This window comes from Ochotona princeps, unplaced genomic scaffold (genome assembly GCF_030435755.1).
Source record: "Ochotona princeps isolate mOchPri1 unplaced genomic scaffold, mOchPri1.hap1 HAP1_SCAFFOLD_161, whole genome shotgun sequence".
Classification (NCBI taxonomy): domain Eukaryota; kingdom Metazoa; phylum Chordata; class Mammalia; order Lagomorpha; family Ochotonidae; genus Ochotona; species Ochotona princeps.
The window spans coordinates 76,278-101,151 of NW_026701725.1; the positions used below are offsets into that span (position 1 = coordinate 76,278).

Sequence of the window (24,874 nt, forward strand, 5' to 3'; positions counted from 1 at the left end):
TGTTTAAAAGTTTAGAATAACCAATTAAATACTGCAAACGTAATCTAAAACTTGAAAGCAGAGTTAAAAAAAAAAGAGTAAATCTCTCATTTCAACCCAACAGAAAGAAGAAACAGGAAAACAATGCAGAGGCGGGGTTAGAAAAAGAGAAACCAGATGATGAAAACACCCTCAAATTCATCAGTTATCAGACGAGATCGGGCGCGTTCAGGGTGGTATGGCCGTAGACCATCAGTTATCATAGTGAATAGAAACTGATTCACCCAGGCACTCAAACATATTAACAGGTGAGGTCTTCTTACGGTTAGCCATGTTCACAAGAAATACAGAAAAAACTAAAAGGGAGAATTCAAATGAAGATTAAAATTTAGATACCATGCAATCAATAACTCCCAAAATAACTGACAACGAAGCAATTAGATTATATATCCAAGAAACCACTAATACAAAGTAGATAAGGCAAAATTAAAATTGTAGAGAGAAACTTAGATTAAAACTTAATTACATTAACACTTGAATTAAAATCTCTTAAAGGGAGATTTTAGACTGATATTTAACATATCCAGCATAGCCTTCCCTCAATTAATGGCCAGTGATTTACTCCATAAATGGGAGTAAGAAGCTGAGAGCATCAGTAGGTCACTACAGAGCAGCTGACTTGAACCCACACACTTCGTCTCCCAGGTAAGTGACATCCTGCCATTTTTAATGGATTTCCTAATCTCTCAACAGCTTTAAGAGTCATGATTTTCACTTTGCAGAGTCAAAAGAGCCTAGTGATTAAAACTCAAAATCCACTTTCTCACCTACTGATTCAGTATCTCACTACAGCAAGAGAAAAAAATCACTATTATCATACAGCACAGGAATTTTCAAGCTACTTTTCAAATTAAAAAAAAAAATCAAGCTGTTTCTCTCAAAAATCATGACCATTCCAGAGGAGTCTACGCTGTTTCACCTGGCCGCAGGAAAGGGTACCAGCCTAAATTAAGTCTTCTAAAAATATTTAGGTCAATGTTGAAAGTGACAAAATTTGAAATTAACCATTGCTTATCACTGGTTATCTTCTTTGTAGTCAGAGAGGGGATTTCAAATCGCAGCATGAGCTTTTAGCCAAACTGACAACCACAATGCAAATATTCAGGCTCTGGTTGCTCAAACCACAATGCAAATATTCAGGCTCTGGTTGCTCAAGAATCAGGGTGGGAAGCAAACTTCCTTTTTCTTCTCTTTTTTGTGCATTCCACAGGCAGTAAAGAAAATAAGTACGGAAAATTTCTCTAATTTTTTTTTGCAAAAAGAACAATCATCTCTTCAGTACTATTCTTATGCTTACCAGATGCAATTTGCTTTGAGAACAAATATATAAAAATCAAGGTTAAGAGAAAAAAGAAACCCCCATGCTGTGTCTAATTATTCAACAATGTATCCTCTTTAAAGTAATTACCTGCTGAGTATGCCTCCTTTTATGAAAGAGAAAAGTGAAATTTTTAACAAAAAGGAGTTTTCTATCAGCTCACATTATATTTTCACGGTTATAATTTTTGTTAGAAATTTCAATTGGTAGTGTGTCCTTATGCTAAAACAAAAAGTCTGCAGATCAATAAAGGTTAATGATCTGTGTGTGCATAAACACATTTTTAGAAAAAGCATGTGGCAGAAAAAAACAGTTTCAATTTCTTAATTTTTTTCTGGTTTTTAATTACTGCAATTTATGCACAGATCAAAAAACATTTGAAGGAAATTTCAACAAATTTTCTAAAATGACAGTTACCATTTATAGATGCACTTAAATGAAATCTACAAATCCACACCAAGAGAAACAAAGTTCTATATAATAGGATCCTATAAATGAAGAAGGAATGACGGAGGTTATTTAAAAAAAAATCACAATTTGGCATCAACAACAGTATTAATTGTTTCAGACAGGAGACAGTGATAAATATTGAATTCAGAGTATGAAAGAATGACCAAAAAAAAAAGGGAATTTTCAAGTCTCAAAAAGTCTCCCCATCAAATAAATAAATAAAATGGAATAGCAATAACTTCACATTGGAGAAACCTGGTAAGCAACAAAACAAAAAATGTTCAGTGTTCTGCAGTAAGGTAACCAATGCAACTTCTGATACGATACTGTATTTGTCAATTTTTTTTTACACTAATACTGAAATATCTGAAAAGTGCCACTGAGGAAGGTAAAAGATTTACTTCCACTGAACTAGGGGCAAGATACCCAGTGACCTCAAAACCTCCCACTGGGTCTTCCTTCTAAATTTGTTTTCACCCATTAATGTTACTCCACTAAGACAAGACTTTGGTGACCACGTTCCCAATACACTGGCCTTTGGAGAACATTGAAACCATGACATACTACGGGAGGGACATAATAATTACCTGAGCTTCCTGCCATAAGTTCACAACTTAAATCGAGGCATAAATCAACATCATCAAACCAAAGTGAAAGATAATCTACAAAATAACTGAAAAGTTTTCCAAATCAAAGGAGACTAAGGAGACATGATGAAAGTTTCACTTGAGCCTGTATTTTATCCTGGATTGGAAAATTTGCCTAAAACTTACAGATTAAATCAGAGTACTGAATTGGAGACAATTTCTTGATTTTGATTACTGCACTGTGACTATAGAAACATATATACTTCATCTACTCCATGGAATACTACTCATCTATTAAAAAAAAACAAAATGCAGTTCTTTGTGGCCAAATGGGCCAAACTGAAAAACCATAATGCTAAGGGAAATGAACCAATCCCAAAAGGTTAGATACCACATGTTCGCCTTAATTTAAGATGATATGATGCTAAGCATAACATGTTATGTTATGGATGTTATGTCATATGTCGTGTATAAACTAAAATTGAACTGTGAATGGGGGATCACAGAAAGTGGTTAAGAAATCGCATTTATTTTTAACATGTTGACTGCTCAATACCATGTCAATTAATTCCATAATGATGTTAATTGTTGCAGATGGTATGTTAGTGCTTTTATTTGACCGGGATGATACTCTGCTTTCTCTGCCCTCAGACCAGAGAGGGTCTACCCAATAAGTAGTTGGACTTGACTGGACTATAAGATGTTGGGCTCTATGCTTGGCATATACTTGCAAAGAGGGAATTTCAACTGAACTTGAACTATGGTTGTGCAACAAGGTGGAGGAACCCACCATGGGGGGAGGGTGGGGGGAGAATCCCAGATTCTATGTAATTACAACACAATGTAATTAATGAATAAATTTAATAAAAAAAGAAACATATATACTAAATTTGTTAAAAGTATTTATTTAGGCATGCGAGTCTGGGTTGGTGTCAGGTTAAAACCAACAGCTACAACATCAGCATCCTATGTAGGCACCGGTTCAAGTCCTGTTGGCTCCACTTCACTTATACTTCCCTACTAATGGCCTAGGAAAACAGGGGAAAATGGCCCAAATTATTGGATCCCTGCATCCCTGTGGGAAATTCAGAAGCTTCTGGCTCCTGGCTCCAGGCTCTTGGATCCAGTATTCAGACCAACCTATCATTGGCCACTGGGATCATTTGGAAAGCAAACAGTGGACACGAGATGTCTGTCTTTATCCATCTCTGTATTCCTCAGTAACTATCCCTTTGAAACAAATAAAAAAATCTATGTCTGCAACTTACTCAAAAGTGTTTCAGAACAAAATAAATAAACATATATATTATAAATATACACTAAAAACAGGGCAAGTTTTGTGAAAATATGAACATTGAGGGAATCAAAGTAAAGGTATACAGGAATTCTTTCTTTTATTTTTAACTGGACCTTAAGTCTGAAACATCAAAATGAAAAGTGGATATAAGGGAAATCATTCTCCATTTTCGAAAGGTTTGACAGTAGCCAATTTCAAGGGCAGGCAAGCATTTCCTATAAAGGGCCAGGCTGTCAATTGTTTAGGCCTTCTGGGCCCAGACATTTCCTTTGACAACTGCTCAGCTATGCCTTCCAGTCACCGAAAGCTCCTCCAGGCAATATACAAATTAAGAGGGGTGGTTGTGTTCCAATAGATAGTCACAAAAAGCAGACAGTGAGCTATAGTTCAATGACCCCGATCTAATCCATGCTCAGAAAAATTAATCGGAGCAATTATACCTACAGTTAACATTCTCTGAGTACATGCCAAGCACTATGGCAAGAGCTTTAGCGGCAACGACGTACACCAATCTGAAGAGGTAGATACTAGCATCCTCTCCATGTTCTGGAGTACCAAGAGAAATGAGAGAATTGGCCAAAGGTTAGACGGACAACACAAGTATGAAACCAGGAAGGTCTGATTCTATAGACTGAACTGTAACAAATATAACTTCTATACTTCTCGCCTGGGTTGAATTATTATCACATGCAACAACAGAGGAAATATTTCCATTTTGGCAGAGACTAAATAACTATCCAAATGAAATAGCTACGTCCCAAAAGAAGCGTTTTTTTACAAACCTCCTGTAGCTGCAAGGACATAAGACCCAGCTGATCTTGACGTCTTTCCACCAGCTCTCTTTCTGTACGCATCTCTCTTTCAATTTCCTGAAGCCTTCGCTCCACCCGATCGGAAACCTTAAATATGAATGAAGAAAAAACAAGGACATTGTCCAATGAGAAAAAAGACCAAGTAAACTGAGGAGATTATTTTAAGCCAAATATGCCACTGCCTGAACCATTTAAGACTAAATTGTTTGTATAATTCTTTCTTAAGAAACTTAAGGGAACTGGCACAAAATTAATTAAAAATTTAAAAAGAAAGTAATCAATCGTCTCCAAATGATCCATTCCCAGTCCCAAAGACACCCTCCAGTGTTTCAAACGACAATATGACAATTGCAGAGTTCCAAGTTAAACAAAATACACCAGAAAAGAATTCTTTCTGGTGATACAGCCAGAAAATGACCATTGTGTCAACAAGTTGACTTACTACCTAAAAAAAAGTAAACAGAGGGGCCAGCATTGCAGCACAAAACACCACTACTTGTGAGGTCAGCATCCCATTTAAAAGTACCAGAGTGAGTCCCAGCTACTCTGCTTCCAGTTAAAAATCTCTGCTAACGTGCCTAAGCAGCCAAGCCTATGACGGCCCAAGCGCTTGCCCGATTTTCTGACCTTCCTGATTGCCATTTGCAATCCAGGATGAAGTTCCTGGATTCTGGCTTCCACCTGGCCTAGACAGGGCTGATGACACCATTTGGGAAGAAATAAGTGGACACAAGATCCCCCCTCTCTCTGCTACACTACCTTTCAAATAGATAAATCAGTCTTTAAAACCTGTACTATCTACTGAGTTTCTTCTTCATTTTTATTGGCCATGAACATGACCTGCCTAGGAAGGTGCTGATGTGTATGTTTACGTTGAGCAAATAATTAGAAGTGTGTTCATTAATTTTTCAATCTTTCCTCCTTGATCTGCTAAAAATAAGTTGTAAAACAAAACAAAAAAAAAAAAACTAAGGTCAAACTTAATTTGGATCTGATGGGCTCTCTGGCAAGATTTTCCTTACTATAAATTAGGCAAATTGAAGCACATATTGTCTATATTATAATGACCCCCTACATAAAATTTACACTTACGCCACAATGTATGTATTTGCAGCAGAAACACACAGAGAAAAGAAAATATTTGATACTTTGCTTTAGAAAGCCACAAATCACAGCTCTATTGCATAAAAAATCCTGCTACCACCTCTGTGCTCAACATTAAGGAAAAGCCTGGGCCAGGAGAGACCTTCTCGGGAAATACTTTAAACTGGATTATGTTGTTAGCTGCACAAATTTACTACCAAGTTTACTCATAAGTTTGCCAAAAAATAATGAATTATACACTTAAACAAAATTAACTTTGCCATAATTTTTCTAGGAATGTATAGCTTAGATTATTTGAGAAATGTGGAAGCATGTTCAATTAGACCACAAAGGTAAAGCAAAAGTACCTATCAAAAATTAGCTTAATTGACTAAGACTGGTAAGTCATAGATAGATATCCATAGTTACGACAACATATTAATGTTAAAAGGCATGGTATGTGGAATAAACTATATGAGTGAAGGGTAAGCCCTGTGGCATAGAGGGTAAATCCACTGCTTGGGACCATACGGGTGCCAGTTCAAGACCCAGCTACTCCACTTCCAATCTGGCTCCCTAATAATGTGCCTGAGAAAGCAGCAGCAGACGGCCCAAATGATGGGGTCCCACGCCCACACGGGGAGTCCTGGAAGAAGCTCCTGGCGCCGGTCTGACCCAGGCCTGGCCACTGTGGCCATTTGGACAGTGCGCAAGCAATGGAAAAACCTCTCTCCCTTATTCTTTTTCTGACTTTCCTTCTCAATGTGTACTGTCTCAAATGTATCCTCAAAAAAACAAGATAGAGAGAATGCATGACTGAAGAAGAATCGGGAAACACTTAACTGAGCAGTGAGTTTCACTGGAGATCTAAAGACAAGATGAATCAGCCTGCAAAAACCTCAGAAAACCATGTGATGGTCCTAACACGGAAGCCAATTCAGCACATTTAAGAGAAAGAGGAAATGCCAGGGAGCAAATGGCCATTGGCCGTGGCAAGGAATTTGCAGAAACTCAGGTAGGATGTTTTCAAAGCAAGAAAATAATTCAATATGATGATAATATTTAACAGCAACATGGCTACCAGGAAGAACACAGTTGGGGCAAGTAGGAAAGTGCAGAGCCTGTCACATCGGCCAATGCAGGGAACTCACTGAGAAATCCCACTGCCTTGAATGTTAAGTAGAGTACTAGGGGGCGACATGAAAAGATTAGGCTCCATACTAAATTAGAAAACAATCAAACTATACATCAATAAAAATTAAACGGCTTTCAGAATTATAACAGTTAATGAAACAAATAAGCAAAAACATTCTGTACAGGATATCATGAATGACTTAATTTCCTAAATATCTCAAGATATTTGACAATATGAGTGTTTGAGGTTTAAAACGTATTTAAATGTATCTTGATATAACTGATTACTTTAATCTGTACTTCTAAACGTGATATGGAGAAAACTCAGAATCTTAGTAATAATAAATACATTTAAAAACAGCACAATTCATTTAAAATCTTTTTAAAAAAATAATGAAATTGCATATTTTCTCCACAAAGAATCTAACTTAGTAAGAAGTAACATGAACTGAAATTTTCCATGTGGTATGAAACCTATACAATATTGACTGTTACAAGTGTTACAAATGTTTCATGACACCATGCCATAATAATTTTGTCTTCCAAAGAGCAAGTTAAAACAAACAAAAAATCATGATTCACAGTGAATTAATAAATCAAATTTTGGCAAGAGTGACAGCAACCAATACTTTTTCTCAAAGAAAAATGTATTCCATCAACTTTCAAGATGGATGTGCTGACAAACAGCCGCAGCCTGGGGACAATGCCCGCTCATTGGCTCAGGGCAGTGGTCACCGACTCAAGGTAAACCGGTGGGAGACAGTAGCAGGCATTTATTTTCACTTCATGCATTTGTTCAATATTTTAAGTTTTCCATGGCTTCTGTGAATTTATTTTAAGTTGAATTTTGATGACTTTATTTTAACTTAAATCTGAAGGGGGAGAAAACAGCTGCAGCCTCAGAAAAACTTAACACTCGAGTAACAAAGCTACATCTCCTCTGACAACCTGCTAGCATGAATTCCGAAATGCAACACAACCTGTCAAACAGTTATAAAATGCAAATGTTGAAGTCAGTTGTAACAAGTGCGTCACAAATCTGTATTAAGCCTTACAAAAACACAAAACAGACATTAAATAGCCTTCCCAAGACCTTGGAAAAGTCAACAACACTATTTTTCAGTTTTGTGTTAGACTACTGCTTCTATCAGAACTACACAGGAATTCACTCCTGGGAGGTTAACTGAACAAATGATCAAAGGCGCAAGACAAGCTGCCTCAGAACAACCTGCTGAGTGCGGCAGCAAAACAGTTCAATTAAGTGCACAACTTGGTGTGGACAACCTTCCAAGTTTAAACAATACAGAAGGCATTGCCTTAACAGACTGGGCACACTGCACAGCAGGGTTAGGAGACAAACCATATTCAGCAATTGTACCAATCAACTGAAAGGCAATGAACTGACATCTAGTCAGGCAATCAAGCTTTAGTTGGATCAGAGTAACCCTTAATGTGATGATGTATAGCAATAATCCTATGGAAAAGTCTGGCTTCCTTTGAATTCCACTAAACACTTTTTGCCCAGTAGTTACACTTTAAACATATGGTAAACTATAGAAAATATTTCAGACTACTTCGTTTTATTTGCTATGTAAAAATGTCAAATGAAACAATAACTTCATTATTGATTTTCCTGTCACATGTTCAAAGGTGAAACTTGGCAAAATGTAATATGTACTGTGTATATTAGCATTATCATGTCACAAATTCCAATTATCATCCAGACTACCTAAAAATTTCCAAAAACAGTGTGACAGTATAGCTGCATATGACCATAGCTCATTAGGGTCTAGAAGGATCTACTAAATACAAGCAAGTCTGGATCAAAGCCATTTTACATGCATGTTCACAAGCTGTACATCAATGTAATAAGCAAATCAAGCTTTTACAGTGAAAAGTATAGTTACCTGGCCAGCACAGTGGCACAGTGGACTAAGCAGCTGCTTTTAAAACTGATATATCACAGTGTTGGTTTGAGTCCCAGCTATTCTACTTCCAATCCAGCTTACTGCTAATGTGCCTGAAAAGATGCAAGTACTTGGGTCCTTGCCACCAAATGTGGGAGACTAACAAGGCATTCCTGGCTCTGGGCTGCAGCCGGGCCAGCCTTGGCTGCTGTGGCCATTTAAGGAACAAACCTGAGTATGGAAGATCCATCTCTCTCTCTCTCCTCCTTCCTCCCTCTACTTCTCCCTCTCCGCCTTTCAAATAAATAAAATATAAATCTAAAAAAAAAATCTAGCATATACAAAAAAATTTCAGGAAGTTTCACTTCCAAAAATTGCACACTAGATAATTCAGATGAACTTATTCACTGATAGTTCGGCAAATATTTTAAATAAAAATATATTTTAAAACACTAGAAAGCTAAAAAAAAAGCATAATTAAAAATTAAAATAAATAAAAGCAGTATGGTCCTAAGAGACTAATGTATAGAAGAACAAAAAAACTCTGAGAGATCAGCCTGTCTCTCAGGGTCAATTATTAGTCCACTTCAAAAACGGTAGCTGAAATGCGAGAAAAACTGATAGAGATTATGAGCTAAAAGCAAAAAACCTGAAGTTTGAAGCCTTTCAAGAAACAGGACCTTCCTCCCCACCAGCTACTTTGGACTAGAAACCTAAAGGGCTACTACTTAAGGGGAAACTGGAAATACTTCCAAAAGTTTCTCTCTTAAATTAACACACCAACAAATAATACAATAATCCAAGATTGCTATTGGCCCTGGTGTGTGGCAAAAAGTAAATACACAGCAGTACATTGAAGTGTTTCTGAAAAATACAATCTAAAAAATAGGTTTAACTTTGGGATAAAGGAAAAATTTGAAATATAAGTATACTATTCTTTTTATAATACATATTTTCTAATTTCTTCCCATGGATCACTGGTATGAGTGGATTTTTTTTAAACTAAAACAAATAACTTCCAATTTCATTTTCCACAAACTTCTTGACATACTTTCCTATGGATTGTCAAACACAGTAACACCCTAGGCTTCTACCAGAGCAGCCATAACCCCTTCCAGGAGCACAGCTGATACAGCGCTCAATGCAGAGGAGCCCAGGGCCTCCACTGAGCCCTTGTGAGCACGGCACTCACAGCACCTCAAATCCCACGGAATCAGAGACTTGGTTCAACTATACCACGCTGCCTACCCAAACAGCCACGGGCCCACATGTGACTGCAACTAGACAATACTCCCTGTGTTCATCTGATCTCCATAGCTTTCACACAATATCTAAATCTGGGTAATACATGAAGAAAAGAGGTTTATTTAGCTCACGATTTGGGAGGTTCAAGAGCATGGTGCCAACGTCTCTGCTGTAATGAGGGTCCCACGGTGATGGCATCACAATGGCAGGAGCCCAGGCAGGAGAAGATCACACAGCAAGGTCTGAGTGAGGCCAGAGGGTGGGGCAGGGCCAGCCTTGCTCTTATAACAACCTCTCATGGCATTCATCCGGGTCCCATGAGAACTACCCTAAACACTCCCCAGCACATTGTTCCCAATGACCTACCAACCCTCCATTAGGCTCCAACTCTGAAAGGGCTTCTCATCTCTCAGCACAGTCAGACTGCGAAAGAAGCTTTGAACATACTGAACTCTTGGGGATAAAACGCATTCAAACTTTAGAATTTCTTCAGTCTGAGTTGAGGCACCCCAACTCTCCATGGAATTAAAATCATCTTTGTACAGTTACCCACCCCAACAAGGGCCCAAGTTAGAGCAGCATCTTGCCACCCCTGGGTCCTTGGGTCCCTGATGCTGTAGCGTCTGATCTTATAGGATCTGGGCCACATTCACATACCACCAACCCAGGGTCCAGCATGGCATCTCACCCCCTGTGGTCCAAGTTATCAATGAACCTGTCAAGCTTTTTGTCATAAAAATGCGGCTGCATGGGGCTATAGTTGTGGTGCAGTGGGTAAAACTGTCACTTGCAAGATCAGCATTCCTTATGGACACTGGTTCAAGTCTTAGCTGATTCACTTCTGATCTAGTTCCCTGTCAATGTCCTGGGAAAGCAGTTGAAAATAGCACAAGGCCTTGGGTCCCTGCCACCCACACGAAGATCTGGTTGATCTAGGCTCCTGATTTCATTCTGGACTAACCTCAGCTGTTTTGGCCATTGAGGGAATGAACCCATGGATGGAGAATGTGTGTGTGTATGCACACACACATGTGTGTGTGTACATAACTCTGCCTTTCAAATACATCGTTATTTAAAATAATGCAGCTGTGCCTGGCCTTCCCCCCTCACAGCCTCTGAAGCACCCTTTCCTCTCCAAGGCTGGGTGAATCCAAGTTCCTTCCCCACACTCAGAACCACAGCTACATCCCAGCCCCTGGGTCGGAGCTGCTACCGTGTGCTTCAGAGAAGATCTCAGTGTACTAGGGTAAGTTTAGCCAACGCTGGTTTGGGGACAGAACTTGTGCCTCAAATCCCTGGTGCTACATGAGCTTAGCAAGCTCCTGAGCCGAGGAATGTGACTCAACAACCACTCCAAGATCTGTGCCACAAGCCAGGCTTCCGTGGCTGGCTGTGATGCACATCAGACCCCCGACCAAGACAGATGTCCCCCAGTAACACACTCCTCACTGTGACGAAGATGACAACAAGGGGATCACGAGCGAGGCTTCTCCCTAAAGACCCAGCCAGCCACCATCAGTGTAGAAATTCCTGCAGCCGGAACTGCCGAGGCGGACGCAGTCGGGGCTAACGCTGGCCACAAGAAAAGCCTCACAAAGACCATATCCCTGCACCCAGCCTCCCCAGCACGCTCAGGTTCATCTGCAGGTCAAAGTGTCCTTGGAAAAGCACAGACCTGAACACAGGAACATGAAACACAAAAATGCAAAGAGACAAGCCACTGTCAAGGGAACACAGCAACTCTCCAGCAGTCGGCCCCAGTGAGAGAGAAATCGGGGGATTTCGTAGAAGGCATTGAAGAATAACAATTAAAAATTCAGCAAGATGCAGAAAAATGCATATGCACAATTCATTGAAATTGAGAAAACAATTTCTGCACTGAATAAGTAATGAAACATACATAACAAAGAACCAGAGGTAAATACAGGACTAGAAAAACTCAACGAATGAAGTTAAAAATACAACTGAGAACTTCAATAGTGCACTGCGTCAAGCAGAAGAAGGGATCTATGGAGCTGAAAGATGAACAGAAATGATTCAGGAAGGAGACAGGGCAGTGAGGGAGAACAGGTAAGGCCAAGGGGAGCCAGCAGTTCCACCTGGGACTTCCCCGGGGCTGGCACAAGTGCAAGCACCCTGCTCATCTTCTACCGCCTTCCCAGGAGCAGCAGCAGGGAGTCAGACTGAAAGAGGAGCAGCCAGGTTTCCAACTGACACTACAAAACAGACATCAGTCGGCCAGGCGGTGGCTTCAACATCTACACATCAAGGCTGGCCCCAGCAAATGCTTACCGTTATGTGAGTTCCAGAAATAAAAGCACAGAAAATAGAAGCAAAAACCTTATTCATTGAAACAGTTGCTAAAATCCTAAGTCTCTGGAGAAACAGATATCTGGATTACTGGAAGTCAAAAACCCAAATGGTCCTCCCTCTCCACGGCACACTATAATCAAATCATCAAGAGCCAATGACCAGAGAAAGAAAAGATTATATTCCATACAAAAATACTACACTCAGAATAGTCTCGCACACACACACACACACAGAGTGAGGGAATTCATTCCCACTAGTGTGCCTTACAAGGAATGCTTTAAGAAAGTTCATCCAACACAAACAAAAGGACAATAATTACTATCAGAAATATATGAGAGCACAAAGCTCCCCGGGAAAAGTAACTTTACAGTCAAGCGAACAATACTCTAATACTGTACAAACCATGTGTAAGTCATACATATCTCTAATATGAAGCCAAAAGTCAAAATAGTCAGCAATAACTAAGCTATAGTAAGTTATTTAAGGGCTGCACAATATAAAAAGATTTCAACTGTAACACCAAAAACAAATTTGCCGTGTAAATTTATGCGCAACAGAGTTTCTATTAGCCTAAAACAGTGTAAATGTTTTAGGTAAGCATCAAGGTAACTATATACAAACTTTACGGCAGATATAACAAAAAAATCTGAACTCCATGCACACAAGGGTCTGCAAAATGCACATTATGAAAAAGTAGGAATTTCAGAATTGTTCCAACCCCTCCTCCAAAATATGATCTTTTAAATACACTTTGCAGGCCCAGCACAGGAGCCTAGTGGCTAACGTCCTTGCCTTGCATGTGCCAGGATCCCATATGTGCACCGGTTCTAATCCTGGCAGTCCCATTTCCCATCCAGCTCTCTGCTTGTGGCCTGGGAAAGCAAGAGAGGATGGCCCAAAAAGCGTTGGGACCCTGTACCTGTGTAGGAGAACCAGAAGAGGCTCCAGGCTCCTGGCCTCAGATCGGTGCAGCTCCAGCCATTGTGGCCACTTGGGGAGTGAATCAACAGATGGAAAATCTTCTTCTCTGTCTCTTCTCCTCTATGTATATCTGACTTTCCCATAAAAAAAGTCTAAAAAAATTCATTTTTCTGTAACTTCTTGAAATATATTCATGCCACCATTATAGTATTTCAGACTCTAATATCCAAAAATCCATGAAGGTGCAAAACATATTTTAAATGGGCATACATCATCCAGAGACTAAACTCCACAAGTCTTTGTCCATAATTATAACCAGCCCAGTCACACTAACAGCATCTCCAAAAACATTAAATAATGCTGTTTTAGAAACACAATTCTTACCACTTCTTGTTTCTGGGCTTCATTAAGTTTTTCAGCCAATTCTTCCAAAACTCTTTTTGTTTCAGCATCTGATCTAAGCAAACAAAGAAAATGGTTTTAACTTGGATATTTGAGGAAACACACAGAACTGTTGAAATTTGCAGCATGACACTCCCATCGAATAATCCACTGCTGTGGCTCTCAACATTAGCAAATATATAAACACCTAGACCGCTTGTTTAAAAAAAGAATGCTGGAAACCACTGCCCAAATTTCCGAAAGACCAAACCTGCAAAAAGCCCAAAAATCTCTCTCTCTACAAATCCCCACACAAGAGTCTCTACTGTACTGGAACTCACCCTCACCCTCACCCGCAAACTTGCCACACTATTTCCCATTGGGAAGACGGGAAAAAAATGAGAGTAGGGAGGAACGACAAAACTCTTAATTCCACTCTCAATCTCACAGTCATGACCAACTTATATCGAAGTGTGACATATAAACTCAGTCCTCATTAACTTATCATCCAAATTTTTCTTATAAAATTAGTGGGAAATTAACACATGATAAACAGCACAGAAAGACTTGTAGAGGAAAGAAACAGCCTTTCTCACTGAGACTTCCTTATCTCTGATAAGCACCTACAGGCAACCTCGGCCGAACATTAAGTCTCTTCATTTGCTGCTTCTCTTCATTGTTTTCAATCATATCATTGAAATGTTTGAAATATTTCACTTATTCACATTCCTTCACAGTTCTGGATAATGTACTACTATTTTTAGCATTTTCATTGTTTGTCTCTGTAATTTTACATAGTTAGAAGTGGATGATTTTTCCCTCATATTTTATCATGCTTACATTTTCATCAGCTCACAAGTAGATCACAGTTTTGCTTTTCTTTTTTTCTAGAGTTTCTCTTTATTTTTCTCTTTAATTTAAAATATTAAGCCTTGCCAGTCTAAAAGATAAATAACATAGCTAAATAATGTGGTTCACGATTTAGGAATTTAAATGTTTTTATTCCTATCAGCTATGTGTGAACATGATCTTGATCAGACTCTGGGGTTTCACGGTCCAAGAGTGAATTCTGTATCTATTACATCTCTCTCATTTAATTTCTAATAAGTCAAGTTACTTTGCTTCTGTGTAACCACTCCTGATTCCTAAGACAAAAGGAAATCCAAATGAATACCCAATAGGGTTATGCTAGAAATCAATAAAACCACCTGGCACGAAATAGGTACTCAATAATATGAGTTAATAGAATTAGAAATAATATTAGTAGAAACTTTTACTTTTATTACAGAATTTCCTGCCTTCCAACTCAACAGAAGGTAAATTATGCACATTATGTTTCAGACTCACAGACTTAACTTGTATAGTTTGACATTTTTTTGTTTCAGCCTAGAGAATACTGGTGTAACAGTCCGATTTCCTTAGTGGGATTTGGCACGTGAACTTTCCTAATCTTTGCTGCATGAAGAGGTAACTTTGGTTGCTCCCTAATCTTTGCTACATAAAGACAATACCTTTTAAGAAGGTACAAAAATATTTGCTTCTTAAAAAGCTGAGTCCTTAAAAGAAAGCCACCTGCCTCTGATGAAAATGAAATGAATGGCTAAGTTTTAGATTAAGTGATAGTTGTTGGGGACTATTCAAGTTCAACAAAATTTTAAAGAGAGGACAAATGTTCAACACCCAGTTTCCAATAATTATAACTAAGAGTTACGGTATATCTGATTCCAAAGTGGCTCATGTCCACTGACATCACATTATGCATATATATATATTTTCCACCTACAATGGCAAGAGTCAATTTCTAACTCCCTCTGCCTCTCTCCAAGATATTTGCCAAAAAAGAAGAGCCTCTTTGTTACAAAATTATCTCCGTATCAGCATATTAACATCAGCATTCTATTATATCAACGAAAGTATTTAAAGAATAAAATTTGTCTTTTAAATTATGACACAGTTAAAACCGAAAGTGTTTTAAACTGCCCTAGTAATACATTTTAACACACTTGCATGAAAACACAGCACTGTTTCTCAAATCTATATGGATATCTCAATTACAGCAGCTAATTCTTGTAATAATTCATGTCTCCCACGACAACCACATTCTGCTTTTACCGGCTTCTTCTGGAGAGTTCCCTGTTGAAATCTTCTCCAAGGCGAGCCTGTTCACTGCTGAGATCTCGGAGGGACTGATGGAAAGCGTGAAGCTGCCGGGAGACAAAACAGCTGCTCAGGCGAGATTCTATTAGGCTCTTCCAGAAGGCACACAAGTTCAGAATAAGATTTTGTCCTTTGCAACATAAGCAAGTTCTATAACGTTAGTAAAAATAATAATAATAAAATATCTGTTCAGAAAGAAATCTGCTTTTTTCAAAGAAAAGTCTTTCTTTGACCCCAGCACATACCCTCAAGAAAGGGTGAGCAAACACTTTTTGTAAAAGTCACAGTAACAGATACCCTCTTTGTCACAGCTACTCCAGTGTGGCATCCACAGTGCAAAGGTGGCCATACACAAATGAACACAGCTACATTCTAACACAACTATATTTTTATCAGCCCACATACCCTCATTTGCCAACTGCTTCTGAGAAGTTCCTCCCCACCGCTACCAGGAACCACATACTAGAAAGCATGAAGCTGCATTATCCATGGTGAGAACACTAAAAACAAGCCAGAAGCCCACGCAGAATGCAACAGAGATAAATGAGTTGTGATAGATTTCTCCCTGGAAATAAAGCAATTAAATCTACCTTTACAGTAACCAAGACAGGGGTTGAAAACGTAGCATTTGCAGCTGAAGTGGTGGCAGCAGATTGCTAATCCTCCACACACAGTGCCAGCATTCCACACAGGAGCCGGTTCAAGCTGGCCGCTCCACTTCCCTGAAGCTCCCTGCTCATGGCTTGGGAAAGCAGCAGAGGACAGCTCAAGTCCTTGAGCCTCTGCAGCCATGTGGGCGACCCTGAGGAAGCTCCTGCTTCCTGGCTTCAGATAAAAGTCAACTCTGGCTATTGTGGCCATGTCAGGAGTGAACTAGTGAATGGAATGTCTCTCAGTCTGTCTCTCCCTGTACTCTTTCAAATTCAATAAATGGATCTAATGATCATAATAATTACATCAGTACCACTTCAGCTACATAAAGCTTAAACCGGACAAAAATAAACAAAATGGGGACCCAGCGGCGTGGCCTAGAGGCTAAAGTCCTCTCCTTGCATGCACCGGGATCCCATATGGGCACCTGAGCTCACCTCCTCACACACCTGCAGCTCCCCCTGAGCTCTCACTCCACTTTCAGACCTCAGCTGAGTCCTCACTCAAAGGCTGTTCGCAAGTGGGGCAGGTGCCTCAACTACACACTCCATGTGCCCGTGCTTCCTTCCGTCAGAGCACGTACCTCAGTTCACCGCTGAATATTCATGTGCTTATTTGATTACCACCTAGCTCCCATTAAGATTATAAACTTACTGAAAAGGCAAAGATAAGCATAAGCACTGATCCAACAATACAGGCACCAAGTGAAAAAGGAAAGAAGTAAATGAGGGTAAACTTCTCTGCTCTCGATTTAATAATACAGCCCATGCTGGCAAGTTCCATTTACCAAAACAAAACACAGGCAATCAAAAATGTACAAGGCATTTTCTAATGCACTGGGTTTTAGATAAACTTTGGGATCCAATCTTAAAATTATCAAAACAAAAATGTGGAGTCAGAAACTTTCCCTGGCCCTCTTCTAACTAACCTAGCTATCTAAGATAACAAAGTGAAACCTTTAGCTCTGTGGCAAATTTCAAAGAAGCCAAAGGTGCATGTTCACTCAACACATTAGCACGAAACGGTTCCATCCAATGATTTCAATAGTCATAAAACTATCAATGATGGAAAACCAACAGGTCAACTACACAGGGACTGCTTGCTTCATACCAAACCAAACTTCGGCAACTAGAAAGCAGCTGACGTCACGGGGCTTAGAGAGAGGGAATCACTTCAACAGGGAAGGAAACCAATCATGTCCAATCAAACTCACTGTTAATTGTTCTGCAACATGTAATCCCCCCCACACAAAATTTGAAAAATCAAAGTATGATGGAAATGCGTACACTTAAATAATAGTATTGCTTTTTTAATAAAAGAGAGAAAGGGAGAGAGAGACCAGAATCCAGTTACAAATGATCAAACTCTAACTATAGCCATTAAGGTCCAGTGTCGGTGATTTACACAGAAACATGAGGAAATGCTGCGCACAAATCACAGAATGGCACGAGGTACCTGGGCCATGTTTCCAGGCTCCTGAACACACCGGACGCCGGTTTGAGATCTAATTCGTCTAATGCCCTGGGAGTCCCCATAGTCCTTGAGAGGTGAGGTAGGTGGAACGTGATGGCTCTCTTCACAATTGAAAGAAAAGGAAGAGGATTAAAACATTACATGAACATCAAGAATCTAATGCATTAGAAAAATTCCTTTTAAAAAATCGCATGAGAACAAAACAATCTAAAATGTTCTAAAACAAACACATAGCACTCATCACTTCATCACTCAGCACTATAACACATGCCCTTAACCCAGACTATTTCCTAAGGATCTCGCTGCATCCATAAAGTTCCACAAAATGGGCAAAAATTTTCTTTAAGCAGATTTTAAAATAGGGAATAGTCTGGAAATAGAGCATTCAAAAGTTCAAATCTGCTATGCTTTTTAAAAAAACACTATAATATTTTCTCATATATAAAAATAATAAATTATTAAAGTTTCATGACTATCTAATTTAAAAATACTAATAAAAAACAAAGTTTCAAATAAAAATTAACCTAAAAATCTTGTCAGTGTGCCAAAATAAAAGCAAGTTACATAGAAAGAAGAGATGGCAGTGTCCAATTTCCAGTCATGATCATCATGACCTACAGCAATAAAAAAAAGATAATTAATTATTTGTAGGTAGTCTACAAAGTATGAGAAAAGCAGAACTAAAGACTCAAAAGATCCTTTCATATATCTCAACTATGCACTGTAAAATCCTTAAAGGAAGTATATTGTAACTCCCAATCCAAAGGACATGATGGAGGGCTGTATGTCTCCAGGGAGTAAATGTATTCAACATGTACCACATTTGAAGGGTGTACCTGTCAGAGCGTTGTCATCGGACTCACTGGCACTCAGACTCGGAACAGAGAAACTTCTCCCTCCTGAGTTTCTCAATAAACGTTGACTTCGTAGTTGACCTATTGAATGTTCCAAGCTTTCTTTTAGCTAGATTTGAGAATATAATGAAGGGAGAGTTACTCTTTTTAAACAACTCCCAAATACAAATAGAATACAGATGATAAGCTATTTCTGAAATATCTGGCATTCTAAAGAAAATTCATAAAAGAGATTATTTTCAACTACGCTAGGGAATCTCAAAATAGTAAACATAAATATGTTAAGAAGCGACGCTAACAGCAGGTCTTAACAGCATCTGTCACTACCTACTCCATATTTCTATTGCCAGAATTTGGTAAAGATCACCACTTTTTATGGCCTTACAAAATCAGTCCAAAACATCTCATACAAGCAGCGCCCATGCAGAGGTACCAAGCCAATACATCAGAAAGGAAGACAAAGCCTTTCTCCTTCAGAAATCCCAGCGATAGCAACAGGAAACAGAACAGCTGTCCTTGCCACTACTAAAAACCCAGAGTCCACTGCCTCTGTTATCAGAATATCCCGTTGATGATTTAAAGACTTCAAATCCCAGAAAACCCGGTTGTCAAGCACCAACAGCCAGATGATCTAACTGATACAGCACAACCTGAGATAGCATGAATATAGTTGTCCAAACCATGCCCTCAGACTTTAGGAAGTCAGACAGCAGGAAATACAAGAAAATACCTTTTAGACCTAAAGAGATGCCTTCAATAAAAACACATTAAGTACAGAGAATGATAGAGTTGTAAAGTTAGAGATCAGAGATCAGGATTCAACTAAAATCTGAGAAAATATGAGGAAAATCCATACAGTCTGAATAGCTAGGAGCTTCAGGTCTGAATTTTATGCAGGAATAATCAAAAAGAAATTACTAAGAAAGTAAAGCAGTGAAGCACATGGCAAGTTGTCTGGAGCTCTTAAAATACAATGTCAACACCAAACAACTTATGCAGAAGGCTTGACCAAATTCTTCCAAGGGTTAAAAGGAAGAACACCACTTATAAACACGACACCCGGTGTTGGAGGGGAAAAGTGCAGAAATAAAGCAGCCTGTTAACAAGCAGGGACAGCTGAAACAATGCAAGTCCCAAACGCAGCACGTCTTTTCACTGTGGCTGCTTGGATGCAGCTCTTCTACAGAACCAAACCAAACCAATCTGGTTTAAGAGCTGGAACTAGAATTTCAGCAATCTACCTGTTTTCCATATTTGTTAAAAAATAAATTCAGTCTAATATTTCTATATCCTTCTGTCCTTTGCTTCCCCATGTCAAGATACATGCAAAACCATGCAAATTATTTGCTAGCTTTAGAACCTAGTCTGTGAATCTGTGAAACAGAGCTGAGAATCAGGCAGGGAAATCCTTGAGGGCAATTTACATATGAATGAAATAACATACACATACCAGAGGTTGTATCTAGTAAACACAAAATAGCACAGCACATATTTATAACAAAATGGCAAGAATAAAATAAAATTAAATAACATGAAAACTAATGGGCTTCAATCAGGTTGTACACATGCGGAAAGGACTACCAGTGTGAGGAATGCAGACTACAGGAATTACTGGCAGAACAAGAGTATAACTTTCTTGTTTGACATCTTTCAAACCAAGTCTAATTTCAGTAACCAAAGTCAGTTTTCATTTCTTTCAATTGCTTTTCTTCTAACGTTATCACCTGTTTAGATTTGCTGTTTTTATTATTATTTTTAATGATCTGCTTTTATTTGAAAAGATTTACAGAGAGAAGATCTTCCATCACTGGTTCACTCCCCAAATGCCCACAATAGCAGGAGCTAAGCCAAGCTGAAGCCGGAGTTCCGTTGTAGAGATCCTGGACTCTTGACTTCAAGCATAAGCTCTGACTCTATCCTCTCTGCTTCTCGGCCATCCCTTGGGATCTCAACATCTCAAAGGAAAAAGTACCCAAAGCAGGGCTACCCCTCTGGATTTCCTTTTCTTTACAGCTCCTGTCTACAAAATGCCTCACTGTCTTAGTAGTCCCCTGATGTGTTCATAACATTACTTTTTATTTCTCCACCTTTCTAGTTCCTCTCTGCAGGACAGTTGATACAGATTAATCTCATCCACCAACGCCAAAGGAAGAACTTGCAAACACCCTTTTTTGTGTGGACTTATTAACTACTAAGTCCTAAACTGTAATTAAAAGCTGGTAAATAAAATGGATTTTTGCATATACATACAGACACACATATACACACTACCACATACATTTTTTTAATTTAATCTGAAAGAGTTACAGAGAGAAGGAGAAACAGAGAGAAGCCCTATCCTCTGGTTCACTCACTCCCCAAATGGCCAAAATGTTCAAGCTGCAGGGCAGGGTTCAAGCTAGCAGTCAGGAGCTCTATCCGAGTCTCCCATGTGAGTGACCACGGAGTCGCCATCTGCTGCTTTTCCCAGGCCATCAGCAGGAAGCTAGATCAGAAGTGGAGTAGCTGGGTCTAGAACTGGCACTAACATGGGATGCTGGCATAGCAGGAGGCAGTTTTACCCACTATACCACAGCATCAACCCCTTAACCTTAATGTTTTGTGATGAACAATACTGTTACGCTGAAATTAAGGCATTGTTTTGTAAATATTACATGTATTTATTACTGAGAGAAGAAGTTAGAAACTACCCATTTCACTGTGACCAAACAGGTAGAGATGGGGTTTACACAGTCATGCAAGGCCTAAAGAGCTAGCAGCAAAGTTTGTGGTCCACGCAGTTACTTATAGTAATTTACACTGTGAAAGCTGAAGTTTGAACTGCATTGCTTAAGGACAGGTGTTATTCAACTAAATGAAGGTAATGAAATTCAGGCATAGCAAAGCCTTACAAAAGCAGAGTATTTACCAAGTCCTCAGTAGCTACACTGTGCTTCCCCTAGAGGTGTCATAACTCCTTAAAGTGAAACAGTGTGCTAAGTAGCTCTTACCTAAGAATAGTACTCTTTTTTCCTCCAACTTCATTGAAATATAATTGACAGATACCAAGTTTTATAAGTTTTTTAAATGACTTCCCAGTGTCCATAATGGCCAGCTCTGAACCGGTTCCTTAGAAACCAGCTCCCAGGAAGGTAAGGTTTCCAAGCAATAGTAAATAGGTATGAAACTAGGGTATAATTTAACAAAAAGTATCAAGAACAACTAAAAAACTAAATCATCTAATAAAATTAGGTTACAATGAAGGCAAAATGAGAAATGGACAATAACTATATATGCAGACTTCCTTCGCCAACACACAGCATCAACACCTGTTGCATGGAAATACAATGCCACAAGGAGACATGTCTTGTGTTGTAAAACACTTCTCTGCAGGAGTTACTGTGGAAGTTCACTCCCCAGATGTCTGACTTAAAGGAAGTTTGCTGCCATAAAGTAGGAGCTAATATCAAACTTGGTGAAAAGTAGGCTTGTTCTCTGCGGTCACTTACAAATGCTTTCAGCAGTTCACTAATACACTCAAAAGCAAAAAAAAAAAAAAAAAAAAAAAAAAAAAAAAAAAACCTCTCATTATTAATAAAGAGCCTGAACCACTCCATGAGTTATCCAAAATACAGCCTGCAGCGCCAGCTATCAAATACATCACAAATGATAAAAATCCTGTAAATACAAAAAGTTATTTTCTAAACAGAAAATGTTTCCCTGTGTTCAAGCAACTAGCTCCCAATTACAAACGATAATCAAAGCCATACTTCCATTTCATAAATATCAAGTGTTTGATTTCGACTTGAGAGTTACATGACAATTCAGTACAGGAAAAAATATATATATTCTCCATAATGCAAATGCAATATTAACCTTATTACAGAATACACTCATCATTGGAATCATGAAGGAACTAGTTTGTTTATTTTTATTTGAAGGACAGAAAGGAGCAGGCCTTCGTGCAGCAGGTCTTAGATGCCACACCCCCTCCCAGACGGCTTGGCTAAAGGCCTGACTCCAGTTCAACCTGATTTCCTGCTAGCACACATCCTGGGAACAAGCTGGTGATGCCTGAAGCACTTGGGTCTCGGCCACCCACTTGGGTGTTTGAGGAGTAAACCAGCCAACAGAAGACCTTTTCATCTTTGTCTTCTTCCGTCTCTCCCTCCCACCATCCTTCACTCTTAAGCCTTCTCTTCTCCCTTTTCCCCTCCTCCACGACCCTGTCTCCCTCTATTTCTCTTTCAAGCGAAGTAAATTTTTAAAAACAAAGAGACAAGATAAGTAGAGTTTACACTGACTGCTTAACTTCTCAAATAGCAGCAACCGCTGTTGGCAACGCCCGCGTCGCCACGTAATCCGAGCTGAGCGGAGGGACTAGGGTTGCAACGCAGACAACGCAGAGAGACAAGGCAAGGCAACACGCAGTACACCGAATGCCGGTCGATGACAGAATGATCTTTATTGCAACTCCAGACTTTCTTTTATACTCTGCTTAGCTCCTCCCAGTAGTGGCCACCCTAAATCCCTTCAGTTCCTCCCAGTGTTTATCCAATCCTCTAGTGGCCACCCTAAATCCCTTGAGTTTTATCCAATCCCCTGGCAGATAACTTGACAAATAGGAAGCAGGAACTTGCGGTTAAGCCAGTGGCTATATGTATCAGGCCAAAATTACCAATCCTGTTATGCTCTGAGAAACAAGCTAAGCTGTGGAGTTAATCCTTGGGAGACCGGTGCCTGCATGTCCCCCTTTTTTTGTTTTTTTTAATGGACGCCTGTCTTAGGTTGTCCAGCAGTCAGTTGACGCCTTACCCGTCATGGGGAGCCCCACCTGGGGAATCCCTGTCTTAGGTTGGTCATCAGCGCTGCCAGATCTTACCCGTCTCTGGCTGCCCATCACACCATGTTCAGCCAAACTTGAGCGCTAGGATTTTCCACAGCTAAAACCATCATGGTTTGTCAAATAATGACCTGCTCCCAGGCTTGTTGCCTGCATAGGCGGCAAAGAAGACTAAACAGTACTGCAATCATGGCTATGACCATCAGCCTCATGGCCAAGATTCCGCTTTGTTCCTAAAGCATCCATGCTGCCAGTTAAATGCCATTTAACAGGGGTAACACATATATGATGGTAAATCGGGGAGCAGCTGGAGATCTGCGTTTCCCATGGGCAGGATATCAGGAAGTTGCACCACTGCTGTCAGGGTCTCCTATCCTGCAAGAACATCATTAGGAGTGGGATCATGTTGAGTTGGAGCCAAGGAGATTTGCCGTGTAAGTCTCTCGGGAACCCATCTAGGTGTTTCTTCATCCTGGGGAAAAACACAAACAGAGCCTCGCCCCCACGTTAGTACTGGATCTGGTCCTCGCCATTTATTTGTGGCCAGATCTTTCCATTTTACTTGGCCTTTATTCTCATTAGCAGGGCGAAGCCAATGGCGCTCTGCAGGAGCTACATCATTAGTGACAGTTAAAAAATTTAACACATAGATGGCAGATGCCAGTAAGGAATGGGGTGAGCTGCAATGCTCAGCCACATCCCCCTTCTTTATTTTTTCTAGATAAACTTTAAGGGTGCGGTTAGCACGTTCAACAATGGCTTGACCCTGAGGATTATAAGGAATGCCTGTTTTGTGAGTTATATTAAAATCTTGGCAGAACTTCTCAAAACCTTGGCTAACATAGGCCGGTCCATTATCGGTCTTAATTTGTTTGGGGACGCCCATATAGACAAAGGCCTGTAAACAGTGGGCTTTAACATCTTTTAATTTCTCTCCTGAATGAGCGGAGGCATATATTACATGGGAATAGGTATCAACTGAAACATGCACATATTGAAGTTTTCCAAAGGAAGGGACGTGGGTAACATCCATTTGCCACACATGATTGGGCAATAACCCTCTGGGATTAACCCCTAGGGATGGGACAGAACAATATTGAGCGCAGACTTCACAATTGGTGACAATCTGGGTGGCTTGTTCTCTAGTCACCTTAGCATGTAATCTCAGGGAAGCTGCATTGAGATGGAACCTTTTATGAAGGCGCACCCTTTTCATAAGGGTCCATGGTCAGGGATATGTGCAACACCTGAGTCAACGAATCTGCCCATACATTACCCTCGCTTAGGGGGCCAGGCAAGGAGGTATGCGCTCTTATATGCCCAACAAATAAGGGACAAGTGCGCTGCCAAATCTGCTGCTGTAATTGTAAAAGAAGCAAATAAACTGAGGAGGTAGGGGCTATATAGGCTGTGGTTTCTAAAGGTAAAAC

The 24,874-nt window shown here is 39.7% G+C and overlaps 1 protein-coding gene across 1 annotated transcript in view; it reads right to left on the reverse strand.

Moving 5' to 3' along the window:
- Nucleotides 1-24,874, reverse strand: part of LOC131479461 (centrosomal protein of 128 kDa-like) — a 105,064-nt gene that overhangs the window by 72,181 nt on the left and 8,009 nt on the right. Inside the window, 5 exon segments of the mRNA XM_058659962.1 lie at nucleotides 4,474-4,590; nucleotides 13,491-13,563; nucleotides 15,600-15,691; nucleotides 17,751-17,869; nucleotides 18,605-18,731. Coding sequence (XP_058515945.1) covers nucleotides 4,474-4,590; nucleotides 13,491-13,563; nucleotides 15,600-15,691; nucleotides 17,751-17,869; nucleotides 18,605-18,731 — 528 coding nt within the window.